We start from the raw sequence: 22,309 nt of genomic DNA on the forward strand, positions 1-22,309 counted from the left end.
TTTAAATATTAATATATGTTTATATTTCAATTGTATATTTGTAATTTCTTATCTTTAAATATTCGGATTATAGAAATACCACTGATTTTTACTCAGCGTACGGTTTTGTTTTCCGTGCGCAGATTAGGTACAGTGATTTTTAAGAGTTGTAATTGAGGTTGTGAGCATCCATCTCATTTCATCTCCAAGTGCCAAGAGGGTATGTTTCAAAATTTTGAATAGAATGGCATGTACTTAGGAAGATCAAGTGTGTTCCAAGTAGTAGAGACTAAAATATAAGTTATAAAAATTTATTTTTTTAATGTTAAAATATATTAGTGATTAGATAAAATCACTTTGGCACCAAATGTAATATTCTTATATCAAGTTTCTTGGGTCAAACCGGGAATAGGGGTGTTACAGTAACAGCATCCATTAGACGCATGTCAAGTTTTTCACGTATTGTCAAGTTTGGCAAGATTTGACATTATAATCACTAAAAAAACCTAAAAAAATATTAGTAAAATAATAGTAATCATATTATTTGTCAAATGTAATTATAATAATGTATTTAAGAAAAAAACTGAAATAACATAAAATAATTTGTGATATAAAATTTAGGATTACCTTAAGTCAATAGAGAAATTAAATTCGATTCCTCCCAAGAACTTTAAGCAAATCGCTGCACAAGTTTAAACCCCTCTTTTTTTTTGTCAATTTTGGGTAGCCAAACAACCAATTTGAATGCTAGATTAGAAAAATAATGAAAGTAATTCAACGGAGGATTAGAAAAGGATAGAAAGCAATTGAGGTATGGGTTTCAAAATTTTTGAGGAGTTATCAAATGAAAAATAAGAACGAGGTGGGTTTAGAAAAAAAAATTTGAGAATCGTGCTGATAACATGTTATAAAATAAAGAAAGATGGAGAGAATAAAGAAAGGTGGGTTTAAAAAGTCTTTAACTAACGCCAATCAAATTAAATTCGATGGGTGACCGATTAATCGAACTAATTTGGTTCGGCTGGTTAATTTAGTTAAAACCGAAAAATGCACACTCCTATAATTAGGTGACCAGTTTGTAACTTTTCATAGTTGGGTAACAAAAAAAAAACCTATAGTTGGGTGACTACAAGTGTAATTTGCCTTATTATTTTTCTAATATATATTTTACCCTTAGATTTGTTCATTTGTACCTAGTTGGTACCTAATTTCCTTTAGATCTAGTTGACATCTGAACTTGTATTCCATCAACTAAGTTGATACCATCGTACTAACACCGTTAATTTATACTGACATGGCATGGATAGTCAATCCAACAATGACACATGGAGTCTCTCCCACATGAAAAAATAAATTAAAAAACTTTAAAGATATATAAATTAATAAAAATATAATTTTTTTTCACATTAAGAATAAACCTAAACAGATGGTTGTTTAAATTTAAATGCATTTGAAAAATAAATCCGATAATAACACATGACAATCTCTAGTATGCTTTTCCTACCCCTTAGTTACACCCCTACAAGCTATTTTTAGAGATTTAAAGAAAAATTTAAAATATCAAATCCTTATATGATAGACATAAATTAGCTTGACCCCGATACCCATAGGTCTCAAAGTAAGTTCTTTTCCTAGGATTCCTAGCAAAATAAGTTCTTTTCCTAAGATTCCTAACAAAATCTCATACAAATTATCAAATATTACCACCCACTAACTTAAACCATAACTCATTTTCCTAAATCTTAAATTGAAGTATTTGATAAACCTCCATCAAATTATTTCCTTCCAACTTATTCAAGCTACAATTCCTTTTAAGTTCAAGGGTTTCAACTCAACTCTATATTCAATCGAAGAAAACCTTGACTCACTCGATTCTAATGTTTTTCATAACCATGATCTTTTTCAAGTATTGGAGCATTGTTTGAGTATGAAAATATCATCTAGACTAGTCGTAAGTAGAGTTTAATGTTAAGCTTAAATCCTGTTTAGGGTTAATCTTTGAAGATGTTTACGTACTCGATCGATGCTACAAAATTTGAAGAAGTCCATGCTCACAAAAAGCATTTTGAGTGAAGAGAGTCAATGTCAACTTCGGTTGAAGTTAAAGTTTGATTAAAATCCTCAAACTTAAGAAAGGATTGAAGCTTGAATACGACGGAGGAAAACAATTCGGTGAACATTTGATTAGAGACTACAGTTTGTTCGGAGGTTTCTCGATGTTTTGAGGAGATGACAAGGCCAACAAAGATCACATGTTTAATATGATTAGTCAATGTAATACTCAAAATTTAGAATTAACAAGAATGGGTTAAGGCTTTTGGACGGCACAAACAAAATTTATCCAATTGAAATAAGCAAATATATCAATGGCATGAATGATCTTAGTGCAACAAGCACTTGTTTCCAAGAGTGTCGATTTTGAGGGTCTATCATTTCTTTGTAAGCTAACCAAGTCTCGAAAACATCAACAATAAGATGATTATCTTTCACAAATTCCAACTTCTTGCCAACAGCCATAGAATTGTTATTGACATGATTTGAGGGGATTAATTAAATAAAAGAACACTAAATTTTGCCAAATGTGGAAATTGCAGTTCCAGCATAGTACTCATAGCTTAAGTTAACCAATAGAAAGTTGAAAAAAGCAAATTCACTTTTTGTTCTAAAGTTTTACATCAACAAAACAAAGCCCAAACAAGTTGAAGACAACACTGCATCTGTTTTCCATTAGTAATCTTCCTCCCACCGTCTTCGGAACAGCAGGGTAGCACAACAGAGCTTTCCGTTTAAACAGTTCATAAAAGTAACGGAATGCTTCAAGTCTGCCAAACTGTTTCTTATCAAATTTCTTCCAACTACTGAAAAGAACACTACAAATTTGCTCAATGCAAATAAAAAGGATGATGTTTTGGGCAAAAATGAGTAGCTGAAGGTTGAAACATGCTGATAGTTGGAAAATCCAGTGTCATTAGTTCATTATTGAGAGCCAAGAGAAGCAGAAACACAAACAATATGGACAAGCTGCAAAGATTGTTACAAAGAAATGAAATTATAGTAGCATTAGTAGCATCACAAAGCAATAATTAAACACTATTAGCCAGCTTCTCTGAATAGCAAGGGAACATTCATACAATATCAATGAGCTGCAGAAATATAACTTAAAATTGCACATCAAACAATTCCCACTTGCTGAATAAGGAACCATTGCTCGAACTCAAAAGGCAGATGATTTGCATGTTATAGTTGATTCCGGAATTGATGTTCCAAAGAACATATGTTCGGTCACCATGTAACATTTGCAACGTATATGAAGAATCATAATAAAGGGTGGAGAAAAAGGAAAACAACTCTGGTCAGACAAGCAACCAATCCCGAAGGTATCGTCAGAGAATGCACTTCAACAAAAGGCCACCCATACAAAGCTAGATTAGAGTTACTAAGAGGTAACCGTTGTGCTTATAAAAAACACATCAAGAAAATAGCTTTGAAGCTGATGCCTTATGGAGCACATCAAAAAGTCTGATTTGGCTAATGCAGCATCATTCCAGAGGCAAAGAAAGCAAATGCAGTTACACACATAACATTGGGGTATCATCCAAAATGCAAAGGGTTCCTTTAGTAAGGTGAGGACACATTACAATCTAGCTAAAAGAGAAGTCATGGAGAGATGACGGAGAAGAAGATCGGAGCAGACTATGGAGAACAAGTGCGATGGCAAGCAGTTTTGATGGACACAATAAGGGACTGAGAACGATGAGAGCTAGAGTGGTTGTTTTGATTATAGAAAGCAAGTTACAAAGTTTGATAAATGATCCAAAAAAAGCCCCCAAATAAGACATTCAAACCTCTATTTATAGGCCTTGGAAAGGAAGTCATCTCAAATAACAGTTATGAAACAAGTGACATATTTAATGGAACGTAGTAGAGATGTGGATTAATTCATAACAATGTGTTCAATGAAAATGAATGAAATCACATTCATATTACCTGTAGTGGGTAATGAGAGAAAAGTTATGAAAATAGTGGATATAATGGTAGTTTAGTGGAAGTTATACTCATGAAACTTATTTTAACAAGGAGACTGCTACTTGCAAGCTTAAGTGCAAGTGCACAATTTGATCAATGAGATGGGGAAAAAAACAACAACACTTGGTGCTCCAAAGAAAGGTTAAGAAGTAGATTCTTAACAATATCCATATCTGAGCCTCCAATACATCCCAACAATGGAGCAAACCTAAGCATCCTGCCAACCTTCTTAAGCTTAGCTCCACAACCTTCTCAACATGGAGTGATTGTGCAAGGAACAATATTCCCGATACTACTATTGACAGAATAATTAATAACCAAAAACGGGTATCTACAGGATATCATCCAAATTCTAAAACCCCTAATATGGAAGTTCATCCAAGTATCAAAATTAACCAAATGGGTATTATAAAATTTCCCCATTTTTAAGCTCCTATAAATACTACAGTCCCTAAAATTGCAAGATTCAATAAGAAATCATAGCATAAATATATAAACAGTCTAAAGATTAAACAGAACTAACTACAAATATAAGAGTGAAAACTTTTCCGTCTGAAACAAGGGAAGAGGAAGCTGAATTTGAAACAAACTTACAAAATGCAAGAGTAATAATTAATAATAACCAAAACCTGAATCAGCGGAACCTAAAAAGGAAAGCTGAAATTTAGTTCCAGAAAGTAACTTTTGACTTACCATTATCACGAATGTCGGCGACTGCGGGGTGGAATAGGGTTTGAGCTTAGATATTTTTTTGAAACGCGGTGAGTTGGGCTTTTTAGTAGTGTTTAAAAAAATACTTTGAAAAACAATTCTATAGAAAAGAAGTTAAAATTTTTAGCATTTCCTCTCTAAAAGTAGTTATGCTACTTCATTATTTTTCACTCTTTCAATAATATAGTACTTTCTCTCTTTTTTTTAATACTTATAGTTTATATATTTTAATTAATTAATATTTATTGCTTAAAATGTTTAAAATTTATATTTCATATATTAAAATATTAACAACAAGTTATAATAATTTTTAATATTCTTACTAAAATATAATAATATTAACTAATTTAAATATTATTTAAATGTATATTTGTTACTTGATAATAACATCTCTAAAATGAATATTTTATTTCTCAAAATATTTTTGACAACAATGCTAAACATTCAAATTTTAAATCAAACTTTTCAAAATACTTTTCAAAAGTATTGCTAAACTAGCCCTTAGTGTTGCATGTTATAAAATCTTGTTATAGTATAATTAATTCACAAATTTATTGATCTATAAATTTTTAATTTTTATATATTTTTAGAATTTTTTATAAATTTTATAAATTTTAAAAATATAAATTTGGTAATTTTTAAATATTTTGAATTTTTGAAAATTATTTTAAATTAATTTGTAATTTTGTTGAGAGAGTGATCAATTTGCTCATTTTAAACTTGACAAAGTCCAAAAAAGTATTCACACCAATCTGTTATTTGAATTATTCGAGTTATTCGAATTGTAAAATTTTAACTCGATTTGAACCCGAAACTCTAATTACTTATTCGAGTTTACTCAAATAACTTGATTCGATTAATTCGAAATTTAAATTTTTTTTGATTTTTCGAATCGAATTGAGTTTTGTTCAACCCTAGTTATAATATTTGGGTTTCACTCAATAAATCCAAATTAAATTTCTAGATATAGAAAATATGTTGTTAGTCCTTATATTTTGACAAAATTTAGAATTTAATCCATGTACTTAAGAACTTAGAAATTAAGTCCTCCAACTGTTTCAATTTAAAATTTTAGTCTAATCATTAAAATTATAAGTATTTTTGGTCAAAATTTGTCAATTTGGCATATTGATTAAGTTTCCTTATGTGGAAAATAAATTTAATGGAAACTAAACAAGTTAAATTGATAAATTTTAATAGAAACTAACAATAATAATAACAATTGAACTAAGATTTTAAATTGAAAAAATATATTAATTTTTTAACTTTTTAATACATGGACTAAATCTCAAATTTATTTAAATTACTTGTACTAATAACATATTTTAACCATTAAATACTAGTGGATTAATACTTGACGTAGCAACTATCCATTTATAAATTTAAATTTCCTTCCAAATCCAAACAGAACTATTATTTTTCTTCTCTTTGTTCTTTTACCAGTGTATTAATATTAGAGTTGTTAATGCGTCAGCTCGGGTTCTAACAATAAATCAAGTCTAGATTCGGCCCGATAAATGGGCCTAATTTTTACTCAAGTTCAGCTCAGATAAAAATACTAAAACCTAGGCTTGGTCTGGCCCGATCATATTAATTTTTTATATAAAAAATTTAAAAATATAATACATCAAATACACTAAAAATATTAAAATAAATATTTCCTAATAAATTGAAAATAAATTAAAAAAGAATTTTATGCTTAAATAGCACTAAGTTAAGTGCAACTTAACAAGCAAATGCATTTAAAATAGTAACAAAATTAAGAATAAAACAAGAATTATATAATATCCAAACAATAACAACAAAATTGTTGTAATATAATTGTGAAATAGTAGCAAAACAATGGGAAAATAGCAGAATATTTCTTTTTACAAATTCAAACCCGACCAAAAAAATCTTACCTAAGGCTTGACCCGTTTATATAACTCTTTATACAAATATTTGAATTGATTATTATTTTTATATAGCAAAACCTTAAATGTAATTAGTTTGAGTTGATAAGGTTTACATATTGCATTCTTCGATAAAAAAAATGTACTTGTCTATTAAATATTAGTTCGATTGGTATGAGTATTGTTACCATTATAAGAGGACATGAATTCGAGTGCACTAAAGCACATTATCCTCCTATTTATGGGTTGAGGAGGGTTTACGGATAGTTCTAGGTATTATGTTAAAAAAAGAGCAAATATAATCAAAATTATAAAAAAAAATCCACTTTAATTATCGTAAAAACAATGGAAAGATAAAAAAAAATCATTTTAAAATGTTTTTTTGAGATTTATATGGCTTAAACATATACCATAAATTTTTTTTATTGATTTTTTTTCCTAAAATGATTAAAAGATTTATTTGTAATTTTAATTTTAAATATTGTTATATCAAAATATTGATAAATCAAATTTAGACTTTTTTTTATATATAATTTTTTTTATTAAAAGGTAAACTATTAAAATAATCACTTTTGTTTGCTTTAAATTACATTTTAGTCATTTATGTTTGAAATGTTACATTTTAATCACTTACATTATCGTCAAAGGGGAATCTAGGGGGGCTAGCAGGTTCTCCGGCCTCCTTAAAATGGAAAATTGTTATTTAGGTCATTTAGAAATTTCAGAATTTTAATTTAGTAAAGGTAAAATTACACTTTAGCCCCCTAAAATTATAAAAATTTGATTTAATCCTTTAAAAATTATAAAGATTTAGACTATTAAAAATTAAATTTTCATTTCAGCCCCTTCTAAAAAAAATTCTATCTTCTCCCCTGGTTATCGTTTTGTTACAAAATGGTCACTCTGCCATTAAGATCTATTACCTCCTAAACTGTAATTTGACGTTGCAATTAAAATGGATTTAAAATGCCAACATGGATGTTCAGCTGAGATGAGAAAAGTTAATTTTTTTTTATGAAAATAGAGTATAAAATTTGCCCTAAAACCCAAATAATTCATGTTGGACATCCTAAAATTTTGTATTCTATTTTCATAAAAAAAAAATTTCATCCCAACTAGACATTTACGTTGGCATTTAAAATACATTTTCACTACCACATCGGACTGCCATTTGGAAGGTAACAGATCTTAACAGCAGAGTGACCATTTCGTAACAAAACGATAACATAAGTGACTAAAATGTAACATGCAGCAAATAAAAGTGACTATTTTGATAGTTTACCGTTAATTAGAAGAAAGTCTTTGAAAAAAAAACCCTTAAATCATTTAGATATTTTCAAACTACTAATCATTCTTGAAATTCCATTCAACGATAACTAATCCAACAATATTCCACATTTATATTCAACAATGTCTATGCATTAAAGCAAAACATGCATGATTGATTTATCAAGATTTGCACATTAAATTCATAAGCAATATATGAGCAAATGCAGATTTTCTTTATTTCCCAATTTTTTTTTAGGATCAACGGGAGTGAGTGGTGCATCGCTGGATGGTGATAGATCATCTCCGAGAGGTGGAGGAGCCTCATGGTTTTCGTGTTGCTCGTCACGAATTCGAACCCAAACTCCAGCTTCATTGGATTCTTCGTACCCTATCTTATGTACGGTGTTTATCCATGGCAAGTTGGTGAAATAAATGAGTAAGAACCATTCCAAACACCAATGCTTGTTCTTGACGGCGAACAATTCGGAGCATGTCCATGAAGATGAAATAGGCAAGGTTAGGATGACTACCTGTTCGGATGGCATTAAGCCACCAATACTCAAGATCTCAGAGTGTAGAGTACTTAATTTGTGCCGAACGGTCGAAGAAGATGCGAGGGTTGTGCATTGGAAGGAGGCTCGCTTGATCTCCATCCATTAGTACGTTGGCGGGAATAGAATGAGAATCCAAAGGCTTGGAAGAATGTAAAGTCAATCACACGACTTGGCTTCACTGTTAGTTGAGCATAAAAATCGTAAAAGTACTCTCGAGATTGTGGGGTTTCGAAGCGCCTATCAAATGGCATTGGCTGGTAGTTGAGTATGTGACGACTCACCACCGGTCCGTTTTCGTTTGGATGCTAAGTGCTTGGTCTTACGTGCCATGGAATGGCGTGGGCATTTAATCAAGCACTTGACGGGAACGGAATTTCGAAGTGAAGATATGCAACAAGATATGAAAAGAGTTTTGGTAGTGTTGGAATGCCAGAAACGTGAATCTCAGGCCAAAAATTCAAAGGTTGGCCGAATGGTGTTTGTAGGCTTATGCTGGTTCGATCGAGGTAGCGTCCGCGACGGCCGGGTGAACTAGGAGCAGCTCTTATAATATCTATTATATTTGGATAAAAGTTCTCGGTAATCCATTGTCGTCCAGTGGTTAGGATATCTGGCTTTCACCCAGGAGACCCGGGTTCAATTCCCGGCAATGGAAATAATTTTGTTTTATTTTTTCCTCTTTCCTTTTTAATGTTTTTCTTTAATTTTTTACATTTTTTAAATCATTATTCTACATCTCCATTTTTTACATTTCCCCTATTCCATTTCCTATACTTTTTTGAAATTTTTCCTTTATTTTATTTCCTTCTCTTTTTTTTTTTTTGCATTTTCCTTATTTCATTTCCTATACTTAGCAATTTCTTCCTTCATTTTATTTCCTACTCTCTCTTCTTCTTTTTTTGCATTTTCCTTTATTTTATTCTTATTGATTTTTTTTAAAAATCTTTATTCTATAACTGAATTATTACTGTTTTGTTTTAGCCAGTGAATTAATACTTGATAATACCAAAATGATACAATCTACATTTTAATATGTAACTACTTTGCCATGGGTCTATAAGACTGAACCTGAGCATACAATTTCAGGCATTTGTATCTGTACCCAAAATTTCCACAAACATCACAAGTACATGAAAAGGTAGGAACTATAACAAAGCAATGCTACACACGGCTTGTAAAGAATGAGGCGGTATAGCACACCAACATATTTCACTCTTAGGCGAGAACATAACTTGCACACCAAAAAAAGGATACAGGCAGGCAAAGAAGAGTTGTAAACTCTCAAAACTGCACAAACCATACAGGCGGGCCGTTGAATGAGGATTCCTAGAACTCAATTTTATGCATAAAAGAATGCACTTTATGCCTTCAGGTATGGTATAGTCACTTCCCGATTCCAAGCTCTTTTGATATCTCTCTTGTCAGGTTGAATTGAGAAGTGCTATGCCATGGAAATAAGGTCCGAGTAACTGGAAGTTTCCTTCGAAGATCCTGCATTGCATATAAGAAGTTTTAAGAGCAGTGTTTCTGTTTTCAAGGATTCCTGAAGTAGAGACTTAATAAAGTTCCATATGGGCATATTATAAGCTAGAATTGTCTATATTAGCATAACTCCAAGTAGGGCACCGAGGCCATATTACTTTTTGACGAAAATCAGAAAAAAAAATATTAGGGTTTTACCAATGGGAACATGCACACCAAATGTATAATATGGAACATGACGTAAGCTAGAATGACTGTGAGCATTAACTATACGTTAAATAAAACACAACGTATAACAGATCTAATGGTGAAACATGAATCTGCAAATGGCATAAATAACCTAACTTAATTGCAAAGGTTTCCTCAGACATACCTTGAAAGTGGCATCTGGCAAATTCAAATAGGATGCCTGCATTATGCCTCAACTGTCAGTAGATAACGATAGGAAGCACAAGGAATTGAAATTAACCAAGCATTGAAAACAACCTCAAGAGATGCCAGGTACTCTGTCTCATGGTGGCGAATTAAACTGGCTATGGCAATTGCACCATCATCGGGGGACTGAAACAAACAGAAAAATTAAAAATAGCATTAACCATATGAAACCAATTATCGTTTTTGCTATCACACGGGACAGGAGTCACTGAGCCAACAAATCATAAACTCCCACTGTAAATAATGACTAAAGAACTTCTATCCTTCACAAGCTTTCGCATAGGAATATTTGCTCAGGACAATTACCATTCTCATATGTTATATCAAAATGGTTAAATGAGAGATAAAAATAGTCAAAAACGGAAAGAACGAATTCAAATTCTATTGCAAGGAAGAATGAACCAAAGGAGAAAATAATGTGGTGAAAATCAGAAACAATGTTAAAAGAGCATGTTATTTTGTACTAACCTGAAACATTGTAGAATCTCTACATTCATGTTTTGCATCTAATTGCACATTTCCCTCCTCAAAATAGTGCGCACCCACCTAAAAAGATAGAGAACTGACTTATTATAGGTTTATGTAACTTTGTGAGCTCAGATCAGAAATGCAGGAAGAAATAGGGGCACAAGCTTGAATATCACTTGTAAATAATACAAGGAAAATGACAGGTATAGGAGGAACGAATGATGAAGCTAAAGAAACAAGAACAAAAATATGCCATGCACTAAATCATGAGAAATATTGTAATACCTGCAATTTGCCTTTTAATTCCAGAACTTGAATATCATCTTTGCACTCAATGTTCCATATCGACCGCCAACTTCCAGTACTATACAAAATGCCAAAAAGCATTATTAGATGATAAACAGTCATACTTTCCTACATGATCAATACTAATGGGTAATAAAAATTGTTAGTCAATTATACAATATGCAATTGCTGTAGCAAAGCTACTACTACATTGTGGTCTAAAAGATCTTACGCACCAGAAATTCTGTGGGCTAAGTCTAGCAGCAGAAATCACTGCAACAAGTTCGAAATCATTTCCGGGTCCCTCCACATCTTTTCCATTAATGCAGTAAACTGAACAAGAACCTTTTGGATAAGCTTCACTAACATACTTCAGCATTTCTGCTTCCAGAGCACATCTGTAAACCAAGAACTGGAATTAAGTATAAGTAATAATTAAAGTACTACATGATGAAGTGAGCCCTAATCCCATTCATTTTCTATGAGTTCCAACAAGAGAGCGAGAGCAGGCCATAAAAGCAGAAACTATGGATTTTTTTCTCTTCATGAAGCATGCTACTTTCAGCAATGATGATGAAAACCATAATGGGTAGGAAATTTTCCTTATAATGTAAACTTCTTGAACTTATTAATGGCAATAAAATAACCAAATACATGTTTATGTTCCTCGGACAGTCTTAAGTATCAATCCAGGAAGGGAGTCAGTCAAAACCCATCTAAAACTAAAACCCTGAAACCTTAGACTCCAAGACATTTATCCCATCTCTGACAAGTAGGCAAAGGACCAACAGTAACAAAAAGGTAATATCCTAAAAGCTTGGAATTGGACATAGTTTCCTCAAACAAATCATTTTGAGCAGGTCAGATGGTTTAGATTGGATCAAGCAGAAACTGGTCTAATCCAATTCTAAAATTTTGGGTCCTTTTCATTTTGCAGTTTTGGGTTAGGTCAATCTGAGGCTTTGGTTTCTTGGTTTGGATCATTTCAGGTTACTTGTTTAAGTTATTTTGGGAACGAATCAGTTTGGGTTTGGGTTTGGGTTTAGCAAGTAGTGGTGTTGACTTTTTATGGTCAGATCAAGTTGTGTCAGGTTTGGGTCCTCGTCAGAATTGACAAGTCTAGATGTCAATAGGAACTTAGGATTTTGCTAGTTTCAGCTAGCTGGTGAAAGCAAACATGGATTAAATTAGATCGATGGAGAAGTTAATCAACTAATTAGATTTCAGATAGAGATACTTGAATTAGTTCATAAGAAATCAATTATAGATATTATAATGCCACCACAGCGGTAAAATCATACCGGTATTCCTCAACATATGGAGTGGGAAGTTCCTCATCAGTGGCAGGTCTAACCTCTGTACAAACCTGAACCAATTTAGCACAACATGATATAAACATCTAAACTAAATCATACACATTAATTGCTAAGTTTCACATCCATAGGGTCATCCCCATCCTGTAATCTTCTTGATATTAAAAACTTCAAGTTCAGGAAATGATATCACAGCAAAGGTTCTCTGCTATTAAATGGCATTGATAGTTTTCAATCACAATATGCATAAGGCGAAAAGGTACCTGTTTGACATGGTCAACTATAGCAACTTGGGCAGTCTTGGGGTCTAGATACTCATTACCCTGAAGCTCCCCATATGATGTAACCAGCACCTAGAATTCGTTGGAAAAAAGCATTGAAACAATCAGCTCTGTTTTAAAACCAACTACATGGAATCGGCATCTCAACTAACAGACTGGATATCGAAACCATTCTCATATTCGATAAGAATAACAAGCCAACATGAGAAATTGAGTTAATTGGATGATTTATGGACCATAACCATGTGAAAAAGATCCCAAAATCCTACCTGGGAAACCTTAAAAATAAAGAACCTTAAGCATAATGATGGATACTCACTGCGGTAATGGTCAATCAAGGTAGTAAAATGCCATATAAACCTCCAGCATTCGGAAAGAGCCTTACCGCAATAAACCAATTAAGAAGAGTTATATTTCTCACACGTAATCAACTTAAACTACACACTAAAGGAAGGCAATTCCCGATAACATATGTCACTCACGAAAACGATATGCACGAAGTAAACGAAAGCTGTTTCTAGCAGTCCTACTTATAACATATCAAATACACTTAGCCACTTGCAATGCTGAAAACTATCCAACTGAATTGACTTAGTTTTACTGGAAACCTAACTCTAAGCTACAAATTATTAACAGTGAAACAGAATATAGTAGGGATTTCCAGGACTGACATCTCCGAATCTACCAGGCATTTCGAGGCAAATCATGTGAGATTTGTTATAAACAGGAAATGCTTCCGATGCCGCCTCATCGTAGACGTCATCATTATTCAAAACGGATTTTAAATCTGCAAGAAAAAAAAGTAAAAATCAAGAAGAAAGCACTAAAACAGAAATCGATCGATACAAATCGAATGTGGATCCAGAAAACGAGATAGAAAGTAGAACTAATTCATCAAACTGAACAATAAAAAAAAGAGAGAAGAAAGAAGGCAACGGAAACAGGAAACGCAACACTTCAAAACGACATTGGAGAGAGAGAGAGAGAGAGACCTTTGGCAACGTACTGGATTTCGCCTGCGGGAGCATTGAGGAGGAACCATTTGGCGATCTCTTTCTTTTGCTTGTCGCTCAGTTCAGTTTCTTCTTCTGCCATAACTTTCTTCCTTGATCTGCAAAAAAGCAAACTCCGAAGGGGAAAAAAAAGAAAAGGCAAATAAAGTGCTCAAGTGGAAAATGAGAGAGAGAAAGATGATCTGTAAAGGACTTGCTTGTTTGTGAAACAATGAGTTGAGTGAAGATTCAAGAAGCAAGCACGCATTCAAAAAAAAAAAAAACCCTTTTCCGACTGTGGGGTTAAGTCTTTTGGTCATTTTCTACGGCGTTGTCGTCGTGACATTGTCATGGAATTGAAATATCGGAGATTAATATTATTATAGGGTAAATTATTAAAATAGTGACTTTTGTTTCTCTTTTACATTTTAATCACTTATATTTAGAATATTATGTTTTAGTCACTTATGTTATTATGTTGTAACATTTTAACCACTGAGTATTAATTGTCATTAATAGTGTAATAGTAAATTGATGTGGCACGTTAAATCATCATTTCAAATAAAAATTTTAAGTTAAATTATATAATTGGTTCTTAATTTTTTTCGTTTTGAAAATTTTAATTTTTTCTTTTACATTAAAAGAGATGGAGAAAGAAAGAAAATAAAAGATAAGCAGAAGAAAATAAAATTTTAAAGAAAAAATTACTCAAAGCGAAAAAATACAAAGTGAAATTGAATTTTAGTATTTAAGGTTGTAGCTTTACTTATTTTCAATTCTATGATAAGATATTTTCTTTTATATAATAATAAATTTATATCATATAAAGATTAAAATATATAATATTATGAAGAAAATATTAAATAAAAATATATTTTAAAAATTAAAAATAATAAATAGAACTAAATGAATTTAGATTAATTATTTATAAATGTTAAATAAAATTTAATGCTTATATTTAAAAACCAAACTTTTATTTATTATTCGTAACCCCATCCATGTTCCATCCTCTTTCACTCATCCCCATTCAATGTTTCTAATATTGACAAGTCTTGGAGTAGAATTTTTAAGCTTAAAAATTGCAAATATCTCTAAACTTTAAATCTTTAGTACCCCACAAGCTTAGTCACCACATCATACCTCAAATCACTTCTTACTTGTGTTACGAATTGTAGATTTAAACACATGTAGAAAGTGTTCAATAAAGAATAACTAATTAAATGAGACTCGTTTGACTCACTTAAACTGACTCAATTCGTGAAACCATAGATAGATACTGTTGGATTTAAAGGAGTTCAATTATAAATAGAACCCTCCCCTTAATTTCTTGTATGTTATTTTCTTGTGGCTTTTCTATTTAATTCAAATCACTGTCTTTACGAGAGGCGGATTTGAAGCAAAAGAACCGTTTAATGTCCGCGATTTGCTAGATTAAAATTATAGTCCCGTAACACTTGCATGCGCCACCCATGACATGACCAGCTCATCGCAATAGCACCCAATTCCGCACCTTGTTCCTTTTCAATGAAAGCAGTATTAACATTGATCTTCACCTTCAATCTAATAGATGCCTACAAATTAACAACTGTTGCCTGGTGCGGAAGCATCACTCTTCTACTCAAATTACGTACCGTGAAGTCCCTTCGGCGAGCCTTTATGTGGGAGTGTAAACTTCCCATGTATTAGCTTATTGCTTCTAAGCTCTAACATTCCATATACGTCGTAATAAGACTACCAAAACTCGTAAAAGCCTCACTGTCTAACAATCTCATAGAATTCTCTAACCAGTAAATACACTTACCATTAGAAACCTTTCAGTCTCTCAACGCATGTATGGCATTCTATCGGTATGCTCAATACCTCAGATTATAGGACGACCACGTCGGTAAAAAATAATCATGCCCCAGCCTCCACGCGAAGAGCTTAATTTTTTATAAGGTGTTTGGTCCCAGGAATAGCATCTCTAGTCGTTTTAACAGCAGGATTTGAGAGAATAGTCTCCACCTTTTAGATTATTGCACCGAGTACCATCTACAGGGGGTGAGACTACGTTATTTTTAATTATAGAACATACTTTCACAACATATACGTGAAGTAACGACAAATACATTTCACAACATATATGTGAAGGGGCTTCAAAACAAATCAAAAGGAAGCATCTATTCAAGCAAGTCAAACTAAATTGATCAAACTAAGAACAAATTTGCAGACTCAAACCCCAGAACATAAAATATAAACAATTCCCATCAAAAACAAATTTATTTCAATAAAAATAAAATACAATAAAAACAAACATGAAAACTAAAACCCATTGTTCCATCCATCACAAGAGACAGTCACAAGTAAAAACATAAAACAGGTCAAGATTATTATATTCACAAGTCATAGCCCACATAAACAGGATTCAAAGCAGATCAACTCTCAGAAACCAACGGCTGCATTTCAGTCGTCTGCTCACCAAACACCTTAGCGATCTTCTCTGTAGGAACCAAAGGCAAATAGGAGGCAACCTTGTACCCTTTCTCTGCACTGCTAACCACTGTCTCGTTATACTTGTCGCTGCAATAAGCAGCTGTTGGGACAACGACCGAGGCAACTTGAGGGAAGAGCGGGAGCATGTTGAGTTTACGCCAAGCTGAAACCGCACATTGTTCAGCTTTGGGTTCATACTTCGCATAAAGCTCTTTTGCTGTGGGTTCATACTTGGTGTACACTGATTTTGCTAATCCTGAGGCGGTGTTCACCACTCCAGCACGGTGGACTTCGGAAGCCACGCCACGAGCAACCTCGGGAGCCTTTTGGGCTGCCAAGATGGCTTCGGTTGAGACCTGTTTGATGACTGGAGGGACTTGACGATCAAGCTTGGTCACTGATTCACCCACCTGCAATAAAAACAAAGGATCAATCTTTGGGTACTACCTTTTTTTTCTTGGCAATCAAAGATTTGAGCAAAAATAGTTTTCAGTAATTTTAGGTACTAAAACTTCCAAATTTTTTGAATCATTTTGGATTAAACTCATTTTGAATTTGGATTTGCTTCAACTCTAGTTTGTGTTATTCTGGATGTAGATTTCAAGGCATTTGAATTTGGATTCTCATTAATCCCATTTTCAGGTTCGAATCAAAACTAACAAGCCCACAATTTTGCAACTAAACCATTACCAGTTTTGAATCACAAATATTGAAAGGCATGTTCCATATGACAATTACCCCAACACCAACCCAGAATTTCAATTTCAAAGTTATGTACACAGAATTTACTTATAGCCATTGCCTATGAAATGAAAGAAACCAAATTGAATAAAAACGAAGAGATCATATTACCTTGGAATCAACGAATTTAAGGAATTCAACAGGGACATCATGGTATTTATCATAAACCGGTCCAACCACACTCTTAACCGTTCCCTCAACGGTCTCGACGCTAGGTTTCAACGGCCCCAATCTTTCCTTAGCGTAAAGGTAAAGGTTGGTGAAGCACAAAGCGGCGTGAACGGCGGCTACTTGCACGAACTCCAAGTATTTCAGCCTCTGTTCTTCTTCCTCTTTAGCCTTTCAAATTCAAATAAAAAAACAATACAAAAACAAATCAATTTAAAAATAAAAAAAAAGGAAAACTCAAAATACATAAAAACCCAACAAAAGAACAAATAAAAAGAGAGAGAGAGAAAGCTTTAATGAAAATACCATGTCTTGCTGGAAGTTAGAATCTCCTTGAGCCATGAAAATAAAAAACCAGTAGTTGTGATTGTAAAAGATGAGAACTTTTTGCTTTGGGGCAGAGATCAGAAGACTGGGTTCTTTTTCGGCGTTGAATTGTGAAAGAAAAGGGTGGAAAAGGGGGTGGTTTTATAGGGCAGAATAAGATGGGCGGTGGAGATTAAGAGGTGAAGGAACGTGTGGGTTAAGGGCCGTTTAGAGTGGTCAAAGCCGAGGCTTGAAAATGAAGGATCCTTCGGGGATAAGCTAACCCAACCGTACATTACCAAGCTAAGGAAAATGTGACGTCAACCAACAAACCTACACCATCGATTTGGATCCTCTTTTTTTCCTTTTTTTGTGACATATTTGGGTCCTTTTCAAGAAAAAAGAAAGTGGAGGCTGAGTTCACCAATCAATTTTTCCATTTTTGATTTTTAGAATCCCATGTTCATTTCTTGATTTTATTTTAGAATTTTTACATATTATTTATAAAATTTTAAATTGTTTAAAAAGTTAAATTATATAAATCCTTTTACATTTTATAAATTTAGAATTTAATCAATGTGTTTTTATTTTTAAGAATTTATTCTTTATATTTTAAAATTTTGAATTTAAATTTTATTATTAATTAAAATATATTTTGCTAGTTATATGATTACTAAATGAGTTTTTATTTATTTTAAAATATCGTACCAATAAAATTTTAAAAATAATAGTATTAAAATTGCTCTTAAATTTTAAAGTTTAAAAAGCAAAAGATCAAATTCTTAAAAATAAATGTACAATTATTAAATTTTAAATTTGTAAAGTGTACATAAACTTTCAAGATATTTTAATAATTTTAAATAAATAATAAAACCAATAACTCTCATTTTACTAATTTTTAAATAATGTTTTTAAATTATTTTCACAAATTTTAATATAAAAATATTTTTATAATATAAATAATTATATTAATTATAAATTAATAAAATTAACATCAACTCGATTTAAATAACAAAGTTTTTAACTTGTGGACAAAATGATCATTCAACGTGAATGACTCAAATTGGTTTTCATTTTCACAATTTTTCTTTCCAAGTTTAGTAGAAATGGATTTGGGTTTTAGTTTATGGGATTAAAATTTTAGTTTGACAAATTGCGTATTTTAAATAATTTTTTCTTAAATTCGTCTTAGTCAATTTTAACTCTCGAATAATGAAAATTAAAAGGAAATATTTTGAGATACCAAAATGATGCGAAAATAATTTGAAAAGATAAATAACCTTAAATCAAAAAAAAAAACCACAAGAAAGATGAAGGAATTTAAAAGGGAAATTCTCTTACTTTGAATGGAATACAGAGGATGAAGTGATTACAAACCATGGTCACTCTAATTTTACTAGTGTTTTACTGGACCACTAAAACTTCAAGTAGATAAGTTTTTCTATAGATTCCACGAATCGGGTCAGTTTAAATGAGTTAAATAAGCCTCATTTAATCAGTTGATCTCTATAGAATATTCTATGTGAATTCATCACGAACTTTGATTCGCGATTCGTGATCCTAAAACTTATATTTTTAGAGTATAATCTTAAACTTATTTAAAGTATAAACAAAGAAATGCTCAAATTTTGAACTACAAATCATGCTTATATTGTGTTGAATGAATTTTAATTTAATATAATTAAATTTAAATTTAAATTGCGTTTTCAAAAATAAATTATTTTTCAAATCAATATCCAAAAAGATAATTAAGTAAAATAGTCCAACAGTACCCCAAAATCTTCTATTAAATTTATTGATGTGATATTTTGAAATTAAAAAGTGGTTTGATAATCAAGTAACAATAAGAATAACGTTGAAAATGTTTATATGAATTTAAAAAACGTTCATTCGAACTTGTCATGATAAAATATTTTTCTTGTTGAAATATTATTTTTAGAAAATTGATGTCAACATTTTGATTGAAATAATTAATAATCTTAAATATTTTGACTAACTAATAACATTATAAAAGTATAAAGATCAAATTATTGACATTATAAAAGTATAAAGATCAAATTATGTCAAAAATAAAGTATATAGATTAAATCTCAAGTTTTAGCGTAGTATAAGGTTAAAACCGAAGTTTGATCATTGTCTTATTATGTAAAAAAAAATAGAGCAACAAGGCAAACCTAAAAGAAATAGGAAGTTACGTATCTATCTCCAAGACCTTTGAGGCATTCAAATTATATATAATCACATAATATTTTACTCAAAAATTAATGATATTAACTATTTGGACTAATTAGTATTTAGTAACATTATAAATTACATGGACCAAATTACATTACAAGTTAAAGTGTAGCACTTAAATCTCAAATTTAGGCATAATAAAGGGATGAAAATTGAAATTTAATCATTTTCTAAAACTACAAAAAGGGATAAGATCGACACAAATCTAAAAAAATAGGAAACCATGTCTCAGTCTCTAAGACTCTTAGAGTATTTAAATTATATATAAACACGTAACGTTTTAACTAAAAAGTTAACGAGATTAACTATTTGAACTAATTAATAACATAATAAAAATATAAGGACAAAATTATGTTAAAATTTAAAGTATAGATATCAATACTCAAATTTAGACATATTAGAGGGACCAAAATTAAAATTTAACCATTTTGGTAAAATGAAAAAAAAAGGAAAAGAAAGGAAATATGGTTTGGGTGTGTCACGCGTGTAAGTAGAAGGAAGGTCTTTTGATATTCCTTTCATATATAGTTATATAGATTTTAATCAAAAAATTAATGATATTAATTATTTGGATTAATTAGTAATATTATAAAATATAGTAATCAAATTACATCAAATTTAAAATGTAGTGGTTAAATCTCAAATTTAGGTATAATAGAATACCAAAATTAAAATTTAACATTTTTCTATAACTGCAAAAAAAGAAGAAGGTAGGATTGATGCAAATCTAAAAGATATAAGAAATCACGTGGCAATTTTAAGACTCTTAAGGTATTCAAATTAATATAATATTGTAATATTTTAACCAAAAAGTTAACGATAGTGACCATTCAGACTAATTAATAACATTATAAGTATATAGAGACCAATTTATGTTAAAATTTAAAGTATAAAATTTAAACATATTAGAGGACCAAAACTGAAATTTAATCATTTTGGTAAAAAGCAAAAGAAAGGAAATGAAGGAAGCATGAGTTGCCACGTGTAAGTAGGCGGATGGTCTATAGTTATATAGATTCCGATGTTCAGCCTATATAGTATTTGTCACTTAATTATATTTTTAGAAAAATAAATTAATACTAGAAATCTTATAATACGTGTATATGTGTAAAAATCATAAATTTAAAATATAAATATATGTTAAAAATAAAATACGATAAATAATGAATTTCATGGTTTGAAACTAATTAATAATAGTACATAAAATATGTACATTATTAAAATGAAAAAATTAGATTAAATGGTTTATCATGGTGATGTCATTAATCTTAAGTCGATGTTAGCTTAACTTGTGATTTTAACTTAATCAAATACATTATAAATATAGAAATCCTATCACACGCATATGTGTGTGAAATCACAAATGTATACAACAACGATGGAGGTAATAAAGTGTGCATAATAAAATTAAAATATAAAATTATCAATATAAAGTTTTAGTTATTTGGTAAATTAAAGGTTTTACTAATGCAATTAGCGTGGGTTCAAATCTCACTATATTCATATTTTTATTAATTTTTTAAAAGTGTAAAGATTAAAATACCCTCGAATAATGTTACTTATTCTCATTACAAAATGGTATTCCCGTAATTTCCTAACTGAGTCGATGCTCGATTGACTCATGACACCAATTCAATCAGAAGCTTAAATGATAGTAGTATATATATATATAATTGATAGAGGTAATAAAGTGTGTATAATAAAATTAAAATGTATATAAATATTAAAATAAAGCTTTAGTTTAGTAGTAAATTAAATGTTTTATTAATGCAATTGGTGCAAAATCCCACTATATGCATATTTTTATTGATTTTTAAAGTGAAAATATTAAAATGTCTTGAATAATATTACTAATTTTAATTACGAAAGGGCATTCTCAGAATTTTAATTGAATTGGTGCCCAATTGAGTCATGACACCAACTCGATCAAAAGTTTAAATAATAATATAGATATTGTACATTACATGTGAGAAATAAACGAAAAATAAAATGCAACAATCCATTAATAATTGAATTGATGAATGGTTGGTTTTTTAATGTGATTATGAACATAATTGGAGTGAAAGTAACATAACGTGACATGTATCGATAAGATTCAATTAATGGCTTTTGGAGATATCTTTTTCAAATTATAACATATTTGAAACTGGGTAAGGAAAAGTGTTGCAAATTATATTTGAAATGTTTATTAAATCATAAGCTATCACATAGTGATTACGCACTTCATCTCTTAATCATGCAGTCGGCCCTTATTTATAAAATTGAAACACATTTTACGACTACATGTTTATCTCTTCAAGAAGCACCCATCGAGGATGAATACCCTGATTTCAACTTGGATTATGGATAGAAGTTATAAGTGAAGATTATCAAATTTTCTAGGTCTTTTTCCATCTGGATGATGTTTAAAAAAATACATATTTAGGTCCATTAAAAAAAATAAAGGTATACTTTATAATAAAAAAATCATTTTAGCTCTTCATTAAAATTTTCATTTATTTTAGCCCTCGAACATGTATTTTTTGTCAAATCACCCCAAAATGGATGAAAAGTTGTTTGTTAACTTTGCTAACGTGGTATACATGTGGATTGCTACATGGATGACATGACATCATTTTATCATTTTTTAAATTTGAAATATATATAATTTTTGATAATTTTAATGATTTTTAAATTTTAAAATAATTATATATATTTTTG

The 22,309-nt window shown here is 30.8% G+C and overlaps 2 protein-coding genes, 1 long non-coding RNA gene and 2 other non-coding genes across 5 annotated transcripts; 1 reads left to right on the plus strand and 4 right to left on the minus strand.

The window, feature by feature from the left end:
* Positions 1-2,458: 2,458 nt before the first annotated feature.
* Positions 2,459-4,840, minus strand: LOC105761052 (uncharacterized). Its single transcript, XR_001123599.2, has 2 exons — positions 4,699-4,840; positions 2,459-3,000 (listed from the first exon to the last, which is right to left on the minus strand). It is a non-coding gene; the product is annotated as an uncharacterized LOC105761052 (long non-coding RNA).
* LOC128035190 (small nucleolar RNA snoR127) lies at positions 3,328-3,527 on the minus strand. The gene has a single exon (XR_008191591.1). It is a non-coding gene; the product is annotated as a small nucleolar RNA snoR127 (small nucleolar RNA).
* A 4,174-nt stretch (positions 4,841-9,014) lies between the features above and the next one.
* TRNAE-UUC (transfer RNA glutamic acid (anticodon UUC)) lies at positions 9,015-9,086 on the plus strand. Its single transcript has one exon. It is a non-coding gene; the product is annotated as a tRNA-Glu (tRNA).
* A 348-nt stretch (positions 9,087-9,434) lies between these two features.
* Positions 9,435-14,008, minus strand: LOC105761050 (F-actin-capping protein subunit alpha). The gene is made up of 10 exons (XM_012578713.2): positions 13,688-14,008; positions 13,367-13,482; positions 12,678-12,767; positions 12,403-12,467; positions 11,338-11,499; positions 11,102-11,180; positions 10,817-10,894; positions 10,400-10,474; positions 10,287-10,322; positions 9,435-9,922 (listed from the first exon to the last, which is right to left on the minus strand). Exons 1-10 carry the CDS (start codon positions 13,788-13,790, stop codon positions 9,815-9,817), a joined length of 912 nt encoding a protein of 303 aa, XP_012434167.1. The 5' UTR covers positions 13,791-14,008; the 3' UTR covers positions 9,435-9,814.
* Positions 14,009-15,927: 1,919 nt separating this feature from the next.
* LOC105761051 (REF/SRPP-like protein At3g05500) lies at positions 15,928-17,543 on the minus strand. Its single transcript, XM_012578714.2, has 3 exons — positions 17,375-17,543; positions 17,012-17,239; positions 15,928-16,569 (listed from the first exon to the last, which is right to left on the minus strand). The coding sequence occupies exons 1-3, from the start codon at positions 17,408-17,410 to the stop codon at positions 16,102-16,104; spliced, it is 732 nt and encodes a 243-aa protein (XP_012434168.1). The 5' UTR covers positions 17,411-17,543; the 3' UTR covers positions 15,928-16,101.
* Positions 17,544-22,309: the final 4,766 nt, after the last annotated feature.

The sequence above is a fragment of the Gossypium raimondii genome, chromosome 11 (genome assembly GCF_025698545.1).
Source record: "Gossypium raimondii isolate GPD5lz chromosome 11, ASM2569854v1, whole genome shotgun sequence".
Classification (NCBI taxonomy): domain Eukaryota; kingdom Viridiplantae; phylum Streptophyta; class Magnoliopsida; order Malvales; family Malvaceae; genus Gossypium; species Gossypium raimondii.

What these genes read in the sequence shown, in the direction of transcription:
- LOC105761050 (XM_012578713.2), bottom strand. Translation starts at nt 13,790, where the DNA reads ATGGCAGAAGAAGAAACTGAACTGAGCGACAAGCAAAAGAAAGAGATC. An exon ending in TGCCTGGTAGATTCGGAGAT is followed by an intron (nt 12,768 to 13,366) that starts GTCAGTCCTGGA and finishes AACGAATTCTAG; the next exon opens with GTGCTGGTTACATCATATGG. An exon ending in GAGATTCTACAATGTTTCAG is followed by an intron (nt 10,475 to 10,816) that starts GTTAGTACAAAA and finishes TGTTTGTTTCAG; the next exon opens with TCCCCCGATGATGGTGCAAT.
- LOC105761051 (XM_012578714.2), bottom strand. Translation starts at nt 17,410, where the DNA reads ATGGCTCAAGGAGATTCTAACTTCCAGCAAGACATG. An exon ending in CTAACTTCCAGCAAGACATG is followed by an intron (nt 17,240 to 17,374) that starts GTATTTTCATTA and finishes TGAATTTGAAAG; the next exon opens with GCTAAAGAGGAAGAAGAACA. An exon ending in TTAAATTCGTTGATTCCAAG is followed by an intron (nt 16,570 to 17,011) that starts GTAATATGATCT and finishes TTTTTATTGCAG; the next exon opens with GTGGGTGAATCAGTGACCAA.